The sequence below is a fragment of the Pezoporus flaviventris genome, unplaced genomic scaffold (genome assembly GCF_033815535.1).
Source record: "Pezoporus flaviventris isolate CSIRO_AGI_PZ_B2104156 unplaced genomic scaffold, CSIRO_AGI_Pfla_v1 ptg000006l, whole genome shotgun sequence".
In the NCBI taxonomy this organism is placed as follows: Eukaryota; Metazoa; Chordata; class Aves; order Psittaciformes; family Psittacidae; genus Pezoporus; species Pezoporus flaviventris.
In genome coordinates, this window is record NW_026892554.1 from 322,963 (window position 1) to 339,786 (window position 16,824).

Below are 16,824 nucleotides of genomic sequence, written 5' to 3' on the forward strand. Positions count from 1 at the left end.
GTCCACACAACTGTCTATCACAGCAGCTGACAGCTCACAAGTTTCATGCTGGTGACTAGCAAAGTTCAGAGAATTTTCTCTTATGTTTCCGTAATCCTTATGGTCGAAGACAATTACACTTGTCTCTAATAGAGTGGGAAGAACCACCAGGAAGAGGAGAAGATCTGTCTTTTCTGCTTGCTATCAGGTGATGGAGGAGGAAGAAGGGATGCAAACGCTGACGGATGCCTGGGCATCCGGGATTTTGCTGCGCGTTGCACGGCTTTGCACGCGTTGGAACGCTCCGTGGCGTGCTGCGTTCAGCCACTCTCACACTCGCAACCCCCCCTGAACTGCTCCGTCAAAGGTGGCGGGCCCGGCTCGGCAGCAGCGCGGTTCTTCACAGACACAGCCGACCGCCCCAGAGCTCACCGGGAGCCGCTGCCCCGCGCCTGCGGGCAGCCCCCGCTGGGGCCGGAGCCGCTCGGAGCCGGGGCCCGGTGGCGCCGCCTCAGAGGCCGAGGCCGAGGCGGAGCCCGCGGACATGGGCGCGGCGAGCGGGAGCGGTGGAGAAGGCGGAACCCCACGACCACGCCCCCCTCTCCTCCGCAGTAGCGCAGGACCACGTGGCTAGCTCGGCCAATCGGGGAGGGGCTCAGGGCTCTTTAAGAGGCGCGCGCCAGTCACGGTGCGCTGCAGCAGCGGCCGCCGGGGTTGTCATGGAGACTGTGGCCCGGCCGGTCGCCATGGAGACGGCAGCGCCTTGGTCGCCGGGCGGGCGGCGCCGGGAGCCGCGGAGGCACGCGCTGCTGGTCGTGATCGGGGAGATCGGGACGGAGCCGGAGAGGGGCGCGCTGCGCGGCGCCCTGGAGCGCGGTGAGCACCGCCGCAGAGGGGTACAAGCCCGGCTGCGCCGCCGCCCGGCCCGAGCCGGAGCTGCTGGTGCCTAAACCAGCCCTGCGGCACCGCAGCCCCGCCGAGCAGCTTCGTCCTCCTCCCGGAGAGACAGCGGAGAGGGCCCGCGGGCGGCGGCTGAGGGAGAGCCCGGAGCTCTGTGTCGGAGGCTGGGGGAGGTGGAGGCCGGTTGTGGGTATGTCCTGGGGCCGCAGGGCCGGGGTTGGTCGCGGGGAGCCATGCTGGGCTCGGGCGCGCTCGCCGGCCCCTGGCGTGGCTCGCGCAGCGGTGTCGCAGCCGCAGGGTTGGTACGGCCGGTCTCTGAGGTGACCGGAGCCGCAGCTCCAACGGGGACGGGCCCGGTGGCAGATGGCGTCAATAACGGGGCGGTCTTGCGCCGTTCCTGCAGGTGCTCAGGCAATACATTGTTGTGTCCTTTGTAGTCCTCAGAGCACCGCCTGTTTGCATTAGTGAAATGCACTTGTGGCTTTGGATGTCTTAAAGCTTGAAGACTTTTTATTGTTCTGAGTTCTCCAAGTTTCTATTTTATTAGTGGGTCAGTGGGTTACACCTTACTTCCATCTTACCCCAAACATTTATCTTATTAGTTGAGTGATTTGTCTTACCTGTCTTACTGCAATGCGAGGGGACAGCTGCAAAACAGGGCCTTGTTGTGCTACGGCCTCTCCCTGTTTAAGGAGCAGCTATGTGGACCCCAGAGGCTGAGGAAGGATAAGCCACTGCAGTGAACTGCTTCAGGAATGGCAGAGAGCAAGACTGCCACGACATAGTGCTGCTGTGTTATCCATGTTGTGCTAGTGCCCGGAGGCACTGGCAATTAGTCTTTGTGTGTTCGATGCAGTGTTGTTTAAAAGCAAGGGGGAAGAAGGTGGTGAGTTGGTAGTTCTTGCTCTGTGGCAGAAAGGAGAGGTAGTTGGCTACATCAGGACCTGAACAAGATCGTGTTCTAATGAACAATTTAGTATGCCTCTTGAGAAATAACGTAAAAGCCCTTTGACTTTGCATGCACCCCTTCTCCCCATTTCCAAGACACATTTGTGTAAAAGAGGCCAGTGATAACAGTTGTAACTATCAGCCAAACTGTTCTTGGAGGTACTTCTGTGTCTTTTTTCCTTTCAAGCATCAACAGAACTGAGGAACAGAGGAGGTGGGTGTAAAAATGTCAAGTCTTGTCATATTTCTCAACTTCAGCATCTTTTCCATGAATCTGTGCTGGCAGACCAGCTACTTTGAGAGCAGCATTTTTTTCTGTTTTCCAAGGATGGTTTTCTTCAGTAGTGTTAGGTCAGACTGGCCATTTGGCTTCTGACAGTCCCTCTTTGAAGGGGCTGCTCCTGCTTCCTACACAACAGGATGACAGTCTTTGCTTGGCACTTGACTGGTGTGCCAGCCTGCATCCTTATTCATTCTCTGAATAGTGATAGGTCAGACTAAGCTAATGGATTTCGCTCATTGATCTTGCAGTCAATAACCACAATATGCCAATAACCTGGCAATGCCTGTTAGAGAGGAAAAAAAAAAAAATGCCAGTTTTGCAATGTGACCTGTAATTGCCACAGCAGAACTAAGTTCTACAGTTAGTTTTGTCTGACCTGAAACCTACTGAAATTCTGCTAAGAGCCATTTAAACAGTACTGGTAAGTTATTAGAAGTGAACTGCTGAAGGGATAAGGAACCTGAGTTTTGGACTTTCCTCTGTCATTGACTTGGAGTAGGACCTCCAGCAAGTCATATGGGGCTTTTCCCCACTGTGACTTGGGAGAATGACTTTTGTGAAATAGACCAAGATCTGCAAATGGTAAGATGGATATAGAAAGTAAGAATAGTTAAAATGACTGCAGGGTCTTGATATCCGGACAGCATATTATAATACTATAGACAGCTATACTTTTGATTCAGGGAGTTCAAGAAATGTGGAAATGGTGCACACATGATTATTCATATTTCTTTAGCTTGATGGAGAGGCTTCATGTGAGGTTTTTGTGAGGGTAGAACAGGCTGCTGAGCAGAAGATTTTACTTAACCAGGAAGGAAAGCTGTGTAAGTAACAAAATGCTTCTGCCCTTCAGAAGAGCGTATTTCTGCAGCTTGGTAAGTATGGCAAGGAGCTTGTAGCCCTGACAACAGTCAGATTAACAAAACTGGCAAATCAAGTTGTCAAGCAAAGTTGATCCTGAGTATTCCATACTATATATCTAGCTGGGGTTTTCTAAAGGATGGAGAGCTAGGGCTCGTCTTGTCTCTTTTCTGTTGCTGTGGCACCCTGCCTGTGCAAAAAACCCCAAGCAAACAAAACAAAAAATCAAACAAACCCTCCTCCCAAACCAACAGTACACCACAAAGGTTTATTACTATTATTATTGAATAAATCTCTTTCTCTGGCTGATCCAGAAAGTGCCTCCCCAGATTTCTTTCCACACCTTGGGTCAGGAGAACAGAATAGTGAGTATCAGGCATCATGGGAGCCTGCTGGTCTCAATGTGTAGTGCATCATAGACAGTGGCATTGTGTATCTGTGGGCTGCTTGGACAATGCTTGTTCTAAAGTGCTGTTTAATAAATATTGGTTTTAGTTTTCTGTTCCTGAGTGACTTTTGTCCAGTTTAGAAACAATATCTGGACAGCTAGGGCTGGTATTAGGGGGAAATGCCAAATCTTGTAAGCCAATTACCTCAGCAGGAAATGAGAGGTTCACAAGGTCATAAGGAAAGAGATGGAAAAGTGATGAGTGACACGGTACCTTACCCAAGCCTTGCATATGCAAAGAGCATAGATATTTAGAATTGTTATGGTATAGTCTGTACTCTTGTATCAAGAGGTAGAGGATCCTAATCAGCGAGGACAATGTTATGGCTCCTGTGCTGTGGAATAACAAACTGGAGTTGTGGCAAATGGGGAGAGATAAGGAGTAACTTCAGACTATTTGGAGGGGGGAAAAGTGTTGAATAAATTGTTGCATGTAGTATGAGTGGGATCATAATTTCACTGTTCCCGTTCCTTGCTCTGAAAGAGGATCTATTCTTTCTGCATCCTAGAGGATGTAGCAGTACCTCAAACAGCATTTATTGCTGCAGTAGGACACCATGACAATGACACAGCAGCTAGTCAGCAGGATTGGCCCTGCAGAGTGCCATCTTGTTCCTGTCCAGGTTAGAATGCTCATCAATACTGCATTAAGATGCACTTATATTGGACATTTGCTTAAACAATCATGCTTTCCAGGAGTATAGCATAGGAAAAGATTTTGCTCACCTTCTCGCTCTGTCTTTTATAGGTTTCATTTGTTCCTATCCTGTGCCCAAACTGAAACCAGTAAATGTTCTATAACACTGAAGGTGGTGTTAAGTGTGTTTTGCTTGTTTGATTTTTCTTCTTTTTTTGTTTCTTTTTTTTTTTCCCTGATGTTGAGAGGGCTTACTGAGGGTTTTGTTGTGCACTCTGCAGCACAGACTGTCAAGTAATAGTCCAGGAATACAGCCTATGTGAACTGTCACTAGAAAAGGAGACCAAGAACAAAGTTTGCTTGAGCTGCTGTAGGTTCTACAAAGCCTTTAGACTATTGAACTGTGTGGTGCAAGGGGTACTAACTCCATCTTAGTTATGTGTAGAAAGCTGGAGCTTGTATCCTACAAGATCTTGTTTCCCACCGGTAGCTAACAGAAGCTGTTCCAAAACATGGAGTTACTGTGCTGGAGAACTAGAACTGTAGTAACTGGGAACGGTATCTCTCAAAAATCAACATGCTTCACTTGATGACAGATATCAGATGCAATAGAACTATATATTTTATACAAGAAAGGATATGTCTTCCAGAAGATGGTGGAAGGACTCTCAGTTGAGGACTCCAATAAACACTGGAGCTGAGATTCTGGTTTCTGTTAACTTTTAGAAGTCTGTGGCCTTGGCCTTCATCTGTTCTTAAGCAGGCAGCAGCACAAGAGGCTGGACTAGTGGTTTATGCTGATACCCTGGTTTTGTTCACAGTGCCAAAGAGTAGTATCACACCATCTGGGAAAGCCTGCTCCTCACTGGGATGTGAGATCTATAATGTTTGGTGTCATCCAGAATGTACAACTGCTCACACTGAGGTCTGAAGGTGACTTCCCCAGCGTGGCATGGTGCCACTTGCTCTGGGAGCAGATGCTGCTTCCTGCTGTGATATGAAGGTGATTAGCTTACAAAGATTATATAGATTAAAGAGCAAACTCAAGGGGTCTCAGTGGGATCAGGGGCTTTGAAGGAGTGATTAAGCAGAGCAATTGGGGGGGGGGGGGGGGGGGAATGTCTGACTTGGAGGATGTATAGGCTATAAAAGCAGAGAAGCTGGTGTCTCTGAGCTATTTAGTAGTTTGACCATCTCTACTAGTGGATAATGCAGAAAATATAACCTAACAATGTATTTGCCTAGTTAGGCAGGAGTGTAATTTAGTTAGTCTCAATCTCTTGTAGCTTGTTAGCTTCACTTGCATGAAGCCCAGGTTGAATGAAGACTTGCTCACTGTGTGTACTTCAAGGATAAACATTCTATGGAAGGTAAGCATCTTGTGGCCCTCTGCTTCTGAAGACTTCCTCTGTCCTAAGTATGCTCTTTCAGAAGACCATCACTGGTCCTTGTGTGTCCTGTTAACTTTATCTCCACTTCTGTTTCTAGAGCAAATGTTGTAACAGCTCACTATTCCTTTTCTTTCTTTTTTTCTCTCTCTCTATGGTAGGAATTCGTTCCTGGAACATTAACATTCTGACCTGTGACCTGAATCAGCAACTGCGACTCTTTGTAACCAGACACCTGGCTCAGTTTTCTTCAGAAGTCAAAGGTAAACTTTTTGGTTCATCACCGTTAACTTCTGATTTTTATTTCTGATTTGAACAAATGCAGAATAAAGTTGAGTGTGATTTAGAATGTCAAATTCAATTAGTCATTTTTTTTTTTGCCCAGGATTCTGCAGACATGAATACTAAAGAAGAAAAACTTAAGGATTTGCTGGATGCAAGGAATTTAACTTAAGCTTATGTATCTTACTACTGTGAATAAATAGAAATGTGCTGTTTAAAAACCTGTTAGGCTAGTACGAATTTGTCAGTCTTCTTTATCTTATTCAGGTGACACAGTATAGTTTTACTTTGCAAGCTATTTGTTATCTATCTCTTCCTTTTGGGTTTTAATATGTAGTTTTGTAGGCACAAAATGTGTTGCAAGTAGTGTGTAAGACTAGTAAAATGACTTTCTGAATCCCTCTTTTGAAGGCCTATCTCCCTTTCCTGTTAAGAGCAATGAATAAGGTCTTACAAAAATGGTGTTAACAGTTAGAAAGTGTGCTTGCTTAGCTTGTGAAAAGCTTGAACTCTGGATAGTTCAAGCTATAATACTTCAATGTATGTTAAAGCTACTATAATAAGCACAGAGGACACTGTTGCAAAATCTTTTTTTGTATGAGGCTGTCTTACAATCCACTGTACATCTTGCACTCTTGTCAAAGTGTCTGAATGTATTCTCCAGTTGGAAAAGCTGTTCTCCTAATGGATAGCTTTGAAAGAAGGTACCTGGACTCTTACCAAATATGCCACTGTCTTAGAGGCCTCAACTTCCCTGTGACTTTAATGCAGGGATAGAAAGTCTCCCTCCCTGCAAAGCAGTGCATGTTTGTATACACACACTTAGGGGATTAAAATACTGTGTGAAATGTATCAGTTGAAACACTCAACAGAAGATCTATCTAAATTTGAAACACCTCTGTCTATGATACAAATAGACTAAGCACTAACAAGTGACTGTGAATATAACATTAGCCCGAGAGTTGTTATAACTCGGGGTTGAAACATCTGGGTAAACAACAGCAGTGTGAATCCCTCTTGTTTCTCTTGCCTCGTTCCTGAGCAGCAAGGGGTGATAAATAAGATGCTAGTCTATAAAGAAGCTTCCATGAGGGATATGGGGAATTGCAGGTGTTTAACAAGCTGTCAGGTCTACTGAGCAAATCAGTAGTAAGGCACGTGTCTACCTGGGAAGAGTCACCATTGGTTCTGCAAAGGTAAGTCCTGTTTTTCAAATGTCTTTAAGCTCTTTGAAGTGATCAGCAAACACACAAATGAGTGATTTTAGTGTACCAGCCAAAAATGTTTAGGGAATGTAAATCCATGAAGTCTGTTTAAGGAAGCTTATTGGACACAGAACTAGGAGCCAGGCTTTGGTATGCCAAAGTTACTGAGAGAAGGATGGGTAGACAAAAGTTCTGATGTAAATAGCCAGCTCTGTCAGTGGAGGTGGATTGCCAGTTGAGTTCAACAAGGTACATGCTGCTTAACGTAGCAAGTTAAAGGGTGATCAGTGAGGCAAGTTTTGATAATCCAAAGTTACTCAGGACTCAGTAATGCTCCCTGCCCAAAGGGAGGAGGAGTAGTCCTGGATGGCAGCAGCAGAACAGAGAAAGTCAGGAACAATTATGGAATACCTTGAACAACAACAAACTCTTTGTGTTATGGAGAATCTGGAAGCTAGCAAATGGTCTGAAAGAGGGAGAGGTTGATGTGATGAGAAAGATGAACAGCAGTATCCAACCAAGTCAAGGTGAAATACCGAAGGCTTGTGTTCTCTTAAATGGTGAGGGTAGCCCCATGTGCACTTTTGCACAGTTATCAGTTGCCACTGGCTGCCATAATAGTTTAAGACTATGTACAGTGCCTCTTTGTGTTGGATGTTAATTGTTCCTTACAGCCAAGAGGGACTGTCTCTCCAATACAAATTGATGTGGTGCTAGGTGAAGTACAATAATTGCTTCTCAGTGCAAGGGCAGTTTGCCTTCTGACACCTGGTTTTGGTGTTCAGAGAAAACAGCTTCTCTTTCTGAAAACTTTACTCAAATATTAGCAGCTACTTTCAGTCTGACTAGGGCATTTTAAACAGCCCAACAGCCATCCCAGTGATCTTTTCTCTCAAATCATACTTTGTGTTAGTCTTCAGATAACCTGTTATAAATAACTAGTGACATAATTGAAAATCAAGCAATGAAGAACAATGTTGAGGTTGAATTTGATGGAACAAATGCTTGAAAAAATGAAACACTGATGAGACACTTTTCTTGCCTCTGTAGAAGGATTATCAGAAATATTAAAATACTTTCAAGTATTACCTTGCATATTCCTTTGCCAACTTAATTTTTTATGCTGAAAGCCAACAGGGTTTGTGTAACAGTCTAATAACAAGCTGCCTTGCAGACAGATGACCTTTAGGCTCTTGAAGCCTTTCATATTTGACCTAATAGAATCACAGGTTAGCATTGGAAAGGACCTTAAGATCATCTAATTCCAGACCCCCTGCCACGGGCAGGACACCTCACACTAAACCATGCCACCCAAGGCTCTGTCCAGTCTGGCCTTGAACACAGCCAGGGATGGAGCATTCACAGCTTCCCTGGGCAACCCATTCCAGTGCCTCACCACCCTAACAGGAAAGAATTTCTTCTTTATATTCAATCTAAACTTCTCCTGTTTAAGTTTTAACCCATTACCCCTTGTCCTGTCACTACAGTCCCTAATGAAGAGTCCCTCACCAGCACCCTTGTAGGCCCCCTTCAGATACTCGAAGGCTGCTCTGAGGTCTCCACGCAGCCTTCTCTTCTCCAGGCTGAGCAGCCCAAACTTCCTCAGCCTGTCTTCATACGGGAGCTGCTCCAGTCCCTGATCATCCTCATGGCCTCCTCTAGACTTGTTCCAACAGTTCCATGTCCTTTTTATGTTGAGGACATCAGAACTGCACACAATACTGCAAGTGAGGTGTCAGGAGAGCAGAGCAGAGGGGCAGGATCACCTCCTTCGACCTGCTGGTCACACTCCTTTTGATGCAGCCCAGGATACGGTTGCTTTCTGGGCTGCAAGCGCACACTGCCTGCTCATGTTCATTTTCTCATCGACCAACACCCCCAAGTCCTTCTCCGCAGGGCTGCTCTGAATCTCTTCTCTGCCCAACCTGTAGCTGTGCCTGGGATTGCTCCAAGCCGGGTGTAGGACCTTGCACTTGGCATGGTTAAACTTCATGAGGTTGGCATCAGCCCACCTCACAAGCGTAATAATACACATCCTTACCACATACTGATGTCTTTGGTTTACATTTAATGCCAGTTGAGGGTGCAGATACATCTGCCACAGCCCACTGAGGATGTAGCAAAGTTGCATTATAATTCCTGAAGGCAGCTGTCTTTTTGGATGAGTACTCCTAGGATGCAATTAACTGAAACTAGGAGAGGAATCTTCTTCCTGCCTCTAGAACTTATGGGCAGCTACAAAGAGGATGGAGGTTTTCTCTTTACAAGGGAAATGAGCGCAAGTTGAATCAGGAAAGCTTCCAACTCAAGGTAAGAGAAACTTTTTTTACTGTGAGAACAATGAGTCACAGGAACAACCACCCCAGGGATGTTGTAGAGTCCCCATCACTGGAGGTTTTCAAGATGTGATTGAACAGGGTGCTAGATAAATACCATCTATGTTCCTTTTACTATAAAAGTTGGACTAGATAATCTTTTGAGGTCCCTTCCAACCTGGGCTGTTCTGTGCTTCAATGAATTTGACTTTGCAAAAGTCTTGTTAAAGAATAAGGATATTTACTAGTGACACAAATCAGGTTGTGATAAGTTGACAAACCTGATAAGCAAAAGCAAATGCACAAGTCCACTATGCACATCTTCGTCTCAAACCTGCATTCAATCCTCCTTTTAAAGTAACAACTCATAGGTTAATGTTTTTACTTGTACAAGTGGCTCATCATCTTCATCTAACTTGAATGGCTATGAGTGACAGTTTGTGCCATATACTTTTTTCCACTACACTGCTTAGTTAGTTTTCAGTGATCGATCTCAAGTGCGTAACAGTAAATAAAACTGCCTTGTTTATTCAAATTGCAGATCCCAGATAGTTTGTGTATTCGAACAAAAGCTGTTCTAGATGAGGCAAAAGACCAATTGTGTGTGAAAATTATATTACAGTAAGTGTTACCCACAGCTGTGGCTTCTTGCTAGAGATTTCTATAACCTACATCATCCAATGGGGGGTTTTGTTCAGCTCTTGGCTATTAGTAAAAGGACTTCTATGTCTTAATTTTGCATGTTTAAGTCATAAAAAATGTCAGTGGTTAACTCACTGCCCCCCCTTTCCCCGATGCAATGATTCTTTGGGCTTTCATATATGATTTCCAGGACTTGAGCAATTAACTTTCCTGCATTGTTTGTCTGCCAACATACTTCTGACCAGAGAAATGTAAAAGCAGACATTTGTCATCTTCTGTGCTGCTTTCGTATGTGCTTGAGGGCCATATCTGCTTTCATAGTAACCACATTGAGCATGACCTCAAAGATCATTTGAACTGCAGCCTCCCAAAATAGTTTCCCATGCTGCAAGTGCAGCCCATGTTTCTTGTTGCTACATGTGTCTGCAGCAATCCCAAGCATTGCTCTTTTCAGATGACTTTTGTTCCAAACAGCTTGGGATTTTTCCCCCAGATACTGGTGAAGAATATCCCCATGGGACTTGCAAGCACCACCAGGATTTACGAGTTAGACATACATTAACCAGGTACTTGTGCATTCTGTAATAATGCTATATGCTAGGGTAGGTAGTTGTACTGGTTCAAGCAAAAGGTAAACCCAGCCCAGGGACAAAAAGTGGATGGGTGGACAAGAATGTTAGATGAGTGCATGAAATAATTCCTCCTTGTACCATTCTAGCTCGTATCCCTTTCCAGGTCCTGAAGAGATGTTTTCTGCATGTTTAGTAACGTTCAGCGCTCTTCAACATCCGCAGTTATTCAGTCTTTCCCTGCTAGAAGTAAAAAGAAATCTGGCAAGAACTGAAATAGTTCAGTGGCATGTTATAGGAAAAAACCTGCAACCTCTTTTATTTCACTGGATTCTGATTCCTGTCTGGTCTCATTCCGATGTACCTTTCTACATTACACAATTCCTGTCCAATCTAGTTGTGATATAGGTTTGGCATATTTACTTTTTTTTTTCTTCAGATTGAAAAGGCCAGGCTTACCCAATGGTTCCTTATAGGGAAGCTCTTTCATACCTTCCATCTTTCTTGTTTTATTAATGTTTTACAAGTCTACCTCTTTGAGATGCTGTTGTCAGAAGTGTGTAGTGTTCAAAGTGGAGAACAGCTATGTATTGACACAGTGTCACAAGCTTGTTACTGCTTTTCCTGATTTCTACCACATCTATTCACTTTTGTACTGCTCCTGGTCAGTGAGCTGAGACTATCATAATCTCAAGATCTCTCCCCAGTGGTAATAACTTTAGTTAGCACTCATGTGTGATTTATACTGAGATAAATAAAACGCCAAATGAAACTTGGCGTGTGGAAGTCTCCCTCAGTAGTTCATCCTCAGCCATGCTAATAACTTGGTATTACCCGTAAGCTGTGCCAACAGTCTGCTTTCTTCCTTTTCAGGTTGTTTATGAATATGGTGAACAGCACAAGCCCTGGTGTAGGCTTATATGACATGCCTTGTGAAACAGTAATTGCACTAAATCAATACAGCCTTTGATATTTTGACAAGCTTATTTGGTTTTTATTAAGAAGTAAGGTCATTTTGTGTAATGCCATGTTCATTGGCATTCATTTTGTATTCTATTTGAATCTTTACTGCTGATGGGTTTTCCAGTCTTCTCAGACTTAAATGCCTGAGCACTGGAGCTCAAATTGCAGGCTGAGAGCTTCTTAGTCAGTCTCTTAGATCTTGTACAGAAATTGTCTGTTTGTACAGACTTAGCCTGATTGCTGCAATCTCCTACCACCATTAGCGTTAAAATAGAAGGAATTTCATTGTCTCTAAAATATATTCTTAATTTCTTCCAAATACAGAACAGAAATAATTACAGAATATTTCTCTCTCTATTTGACCTGCAGCGCTAAGCATTAAAACAAGAGATAGGACAAAAGCAAAACCTTATAAGATCATATATAAAATTTTAATTCAAAATGCTGGTTTTACCATCTTTAACAGATGTTTTTAATGCAAAGACAGCTCCTGGAAACTGCACATCTTCAGAGTTCTCTTTGATAATATTGGGCTGCATTTTATGCATTTAAAACCAGTATACTGACCCTTCTTTGGTAACTAGTCCTTGCTAAGACAAACAAGATAAGTAAAGGGGGAAAAAGGATTAAGTAGGAAAAGAATCTTTAACATGTGACAGTTTCAATAGCTGTATATAATTTTCTGACTGATTTATTGGTCTGTTTCCCTCTACTGTGTATGAAGGCAGTTTCCCAGCTCTCTTCCTTCGTTTTAAAGAATCCCTGTGTTGGCGTGGGCTTGAAGGAGTCTCTTGAGCAGCTGCTCTCAATTTCTGTTTACCTGACTGCTGCATGTAAACTGTTGGAGGTAGGGGGCTTTGGGTGATCCAGTGCTGGCCGCTTTCTGGGCCTGAGAACCCTGGGCTGAGCCATCCCCGTATATGAGCTCATGGGAACACGTAGGAAGGCTTGGCCACAGCTGCTCACAGTGGGTTCCTCAAGTGTGAAACATCTTCACTCACAGCCAGCAAATGTGAGCGAAGCTGTGCTATCTCACTGCGGTGGTGTAGAGCAGAGCACCTGATGGCACTGAAGTGAAATGGGCTGTTGTGTCCTCAGCTGCCCGTGCTGGTGCGCAAGGGGCATGTGCACCCCTTAAATGCGGCAGGCCCTCAGGCTGAGGAAGGTAAGACTGCTTCTGCTGCAGATTCAGAAGAGGGGAAAACTGTGGAAGGAGTCTGTTAATCCGATTTTGCCATGAGATTAATGGTTGTCATGTGCTATTGTAATTTTAATGCCATAATTCCTACCTCCTTAGAACACAGATGTCCCTCAGTCTGACTGGCTCTGTTCCAGGATTCTGTCTGGTTTGCCTTGCTCTACTAACCACGGCATTGCTAGAACATATGCCTCTTTCTTTGTAAGAACTTAAAAGTGCAGAAGGGAGGCGCTGTTTTCCTTTCCTGATCTGGTGTTGCTGCTTTCTGTGAGAACTGAGATGCCATGCTTTCTGTTTGACACTGAGAAGTTGAAACAGTCTTCGTGCTAGAAAGCCAAGAATTCTGAAGTGGAGTCAACAAGGATCATAAGGGCTTGTGTCTAGATGCATCTTCCTTTGAAATACCAACGTGCTTTCACTCTGTTCTGTGTAATGGGATGCCTTACTTGATTTGGAAACTTCAGGGTATAGTGTGCAGAAGCAATCGGCTTTTCTGATTTCTGGCTGGGGCGAATGTGCTGCTGCAGAGGATCCACACCAGAGCCCTGTCCCACCTGTAGTTTTTTTACTTTGTGCTTTATGCTACTGGCCTATATGAAGCAGTAATGGAACAAATGAGTCAATTCCTGAATGGGAGCTTTGGAAAACTAGGAGCACTACAAAGAAAATAAATTAGCTACCTGAAGACAGTTTCCTATTTTTATTTTAAACCAAATTAATGTTTTAACTATCATTTGTGGGGATTGAATTTTATTTTTTGGGGGGGAGGGGTATTTTTTTGTGTTATATGGACATTTTAAGGTGAGATGTTTTTCCTTTGTATCAGGTTGCAGCAGTCTGCCACAACCCGCAGGTCATTGTGCAGTGGCTAGTTACCAAGGGTTAAAGTCATGCCTCACTTCGAGCTTCAATTTGTTTATTGTGCTTTCCAGCTACCATATTGCATTCTGCCTGGACCTACTAGGCCTGAGTTCTCTTCTGGAAGAAATCTTATTACCTGCAGTTGTCTTCTCACCTCATAAAGCATTCTGTTGCATAAGCAGGCTAATTTGGGGTGGTTTGACCTCAAGCAATGCTTGTAGCTGTGTTGGGATCTTTTCAGTTTTAGAATCTTGGAATCCGCCTTTCAAAATTTAAAACCCTAGTGAAGATCAAAATAAAACAACCAACCAACCCATCAGCAAAATGGGGTGGTCTTTGTAAGGGCCACGTTACTGACCACGGAGTTACTCTATCGCCCGCAGTACACCCACAGCTAGCTCTGGACACAGCTGAGCCCATGGTGCCATGCTCTGCTCTGAAGTTACTGCTTCACAGTTGACCGCTAGAATGTAACCGTCATACACAAGCACGGTGTAAATTTCCTGCTCTTGTTTGTTTAGTCCAGTAGCTAGATCAATGCTTTGATACTAATCAGGAGTTTCAGTTAACAAGTACTGTATTTTCTTTCAGGTAATCTGTTCCTTGATAACAGTTACATGAGATTCTCCTAAAGATATCTTGAACAAATATTGTTTCACCAGCTGTCAGACTTTTACGACTTGAGTTCAGGGATAGGATGCCTCCTAAAACTGCAGGGTATAGCTTATAATAAACAACTCTGTGTAGCAGTGCTATGCTGCATGCACACAGTCAGCACACATAGATGTGATTTCTTGGAGGCTAAGTTCCTATGTGGTCCAGTGGTCACCACAAGCTCGTTTCTTGTTTTGTATGGAAGTGTTATTCTTTGACCTCCTGTCTCTAAATGGGGTACTATATGCATGCATGTTCGTTAAAGAAAAATGTTCATTGCAACCAAAGATTCCTGCTGTCTTGGGGGAAATAGTAGAGAATGAGCTATCTGCTGCGGGGAGGGCCTCGTTTGCTGTAGAGAGACTGTAAGACACTACTGCAATGGGAAACCTAGCCAATCCAGGTACACCTCTCCTTTCTTTAGTCATCACTTAGGACTGGGTGTGTATGGGAAGCTGCTAGCAAAGCTGTCAGTGCAGTGCTTGTGGGAGAACTCCTGATACAGATATAATTTAGAATAAAGCTTCACAAGCCAGACTGTTGATGTAATTATTTAATTAGAAATAAACTGCTATAATTATCTTCAACTCAAAATTAGTCTTTACACAAAACACAGACAAACTAATGCTTGATGAGGTTTTTCCTTTGTTTTCTGCATTTATCTCCACAGATAACTAACCTTTCAATTTTGTGAGTTCCTTAAATCAAAGCTCCTAGCACTGAGATGGCCCCAGTCATGAACTCACTGGTAGCTTTTCTGAAGTTAGAACTTGCCCTACTGAATAATTAACTCTTGCTTCTAAAATAAGGCATTGTAGTTAAATGTTGTGGGCAGTTCATGGAATTAAAATTCTTGAAGTGTATATGGAGCCAAAGAGTAAAGAGCAAGTGGGTTTGTCCTGGAACAGTTTTTTGGACACTTCAAGGAAAGTGCAGGTAGTGTATTGTACTGAGCCTGTTCTGCTGTACTGTCTTTCATACATAAAGGTTTGAGGCGTCAGGATCTGTTTGAATGGGCCTTGAGAGTAGATTAACCCTTGAATTATGTGGAAAAGGAAAACAATGATTGGGGAATGGCTGGCCCTTTTTTCAGGATACAGTAAAAGTTTATTTTGTTTTGTTTTCTTTAGTACTTTGTGTGGTAAACGTGAATAATTCAATGATTTCCAGTCCTTTGTTGTATGGATTTGGTGGAATGAGTTTTGAATTCATTAGACTGGTAGGGTTTTTCCCCAGTGAGATTGGTCTTTATCTGTAGAACCTTCCAGAACAGGCAAGATGGATGAGACTCAAATTTCTCATGGATAAAGAGGAAGAGATGGGGGGGGGCAGGGCACAGTCCCTAAAGGGACTGTCCCCAACAGGACAAGGCCATGTTTTTGTTTCAGATGACCCATTCTCAGTAGTTTTACTCAGTTTGGGGTTTTGTCTGCCTTTGCTTTTGACAGTAGCTAGTGTGGAAGTGGTTATGGCTATTCACAATCTTACTTTGCCTTAGGGTAGGTGAATTGTCTGAGTTTGACCTAACCCTTCCTCTTTGCCTCTGAAACTTTATTGAGTACTTATGATTCTGCAGGAAAACCTGCGGTAGACAGTTTGACTCCTATAAAGAAAGTTCTCCTGGAATCACTGTTCCAAATATGGCATTTGTGTGCATTTTTATTCCTGTTCCATGGAGATGAATAATTGAAAGTGGTTATTGATTTTCTTCTTCTTTTTTTTTTTTTTTTTCCTTCTCCTCTCCTCCATTTGTTTTTCCTCTCTGGTTGCATCCCAGCTACTTCCTTCCAAGAAAGCATGTGCTGCAGTGCTGATATCCTACAAGAGGGCATAAACCCAGGAGAGAATAGTGCCTAGAATGATGTCCTATTTTATCAATGTCTAAAGAACATTCAACTATTTTCCATCTTTTCTGTTTCTTGACTAGTTGGTCTTGTAAGCAGGAAATGGCTGGTAACTGTAGCATTCAAAACATACAAACAATTTACTAGCACTAGTTTGCAGGGACTAACATTTTCTCTTTAAATTTAAAATATGCCTGGAAGAACAGTTCCTCTTCTGTAATCACAGCATTCGGTTATTCATTGTGATATCTTTGCATGTAACAGCAACCAGCTCCTGTGGCTGTTAGTTTCTCTTAGGTTTTGGGTTTTTTTTTGCTTGTCTACAAACTTCGATTCATTGTGAGAGAAGCCTCCATACAATGCCAGTTAAATCCACATGAACCTGACAGGTTATGGGTTCTGCAGCTTCAAGAAATGTGGCAGAACTGTTCTGCATTGCTTACAGAAAAATTCCTGCAGTTCTATGTCTTTATTTCCAATTCTGAATATCAAACTGAGGAGAAAAATGAAGCAAGATTGGACCGAGTCACAGACACATGGCACTGTAGTCAGAGTATTGTCAATGCAGCTTGTCTTAGAAATTTTACCTGTGCCAAAGCCAATTCTAAATCTTCCTCTACCCTCTCCTCAGCCTTCCTTTTGGTTTGTCTGGCAGGCTTAGCTCCCAGCCTTCCATTTGCATCATTTTCACAGTTGCCACTGATGCTTCTTAGCTGTCTGTAGGATCCTGCTATGATTTTTTGTCAGAAACGTCCGCTCCGTAGAGTAGCATGACATCTGTAACCTGGATAACAGGGCATCTGGTGAATCTGTGCCTCTGGACTGACACATTCTTCAGAAGGATGTT

The 16,824-nt window shown here is 43.7% G+C and overlaps 1 protein-coding gene across 1 annotated transcript in view; it reads left to right on the forward strand.

Annotated features, from left to right (window-relative positions):
* The first annotated feature begins 663 nt into the window (after positions 1-663).
* The window catches only part of MAP1A (microtubule associated protein 1A), a 49,105-nt gene continuing 32,944 nt past the window's right edge, over positions 664-16,824 (forward strand). Inside the window, exons 1-2 of the mRNA XM_061446432.1 lie at positions 664-855; positions 5,606-5,707. Coding sequence (XP_061302416.1) covers positions 699-855; positions 5,606-5,707 — 259 coding nt within the window. The 5' untranslated portion in view covers positions 664-698. The remainder of the gene's footprint in view (positions 856-5,605; positions 5,708-16,824) is intronic.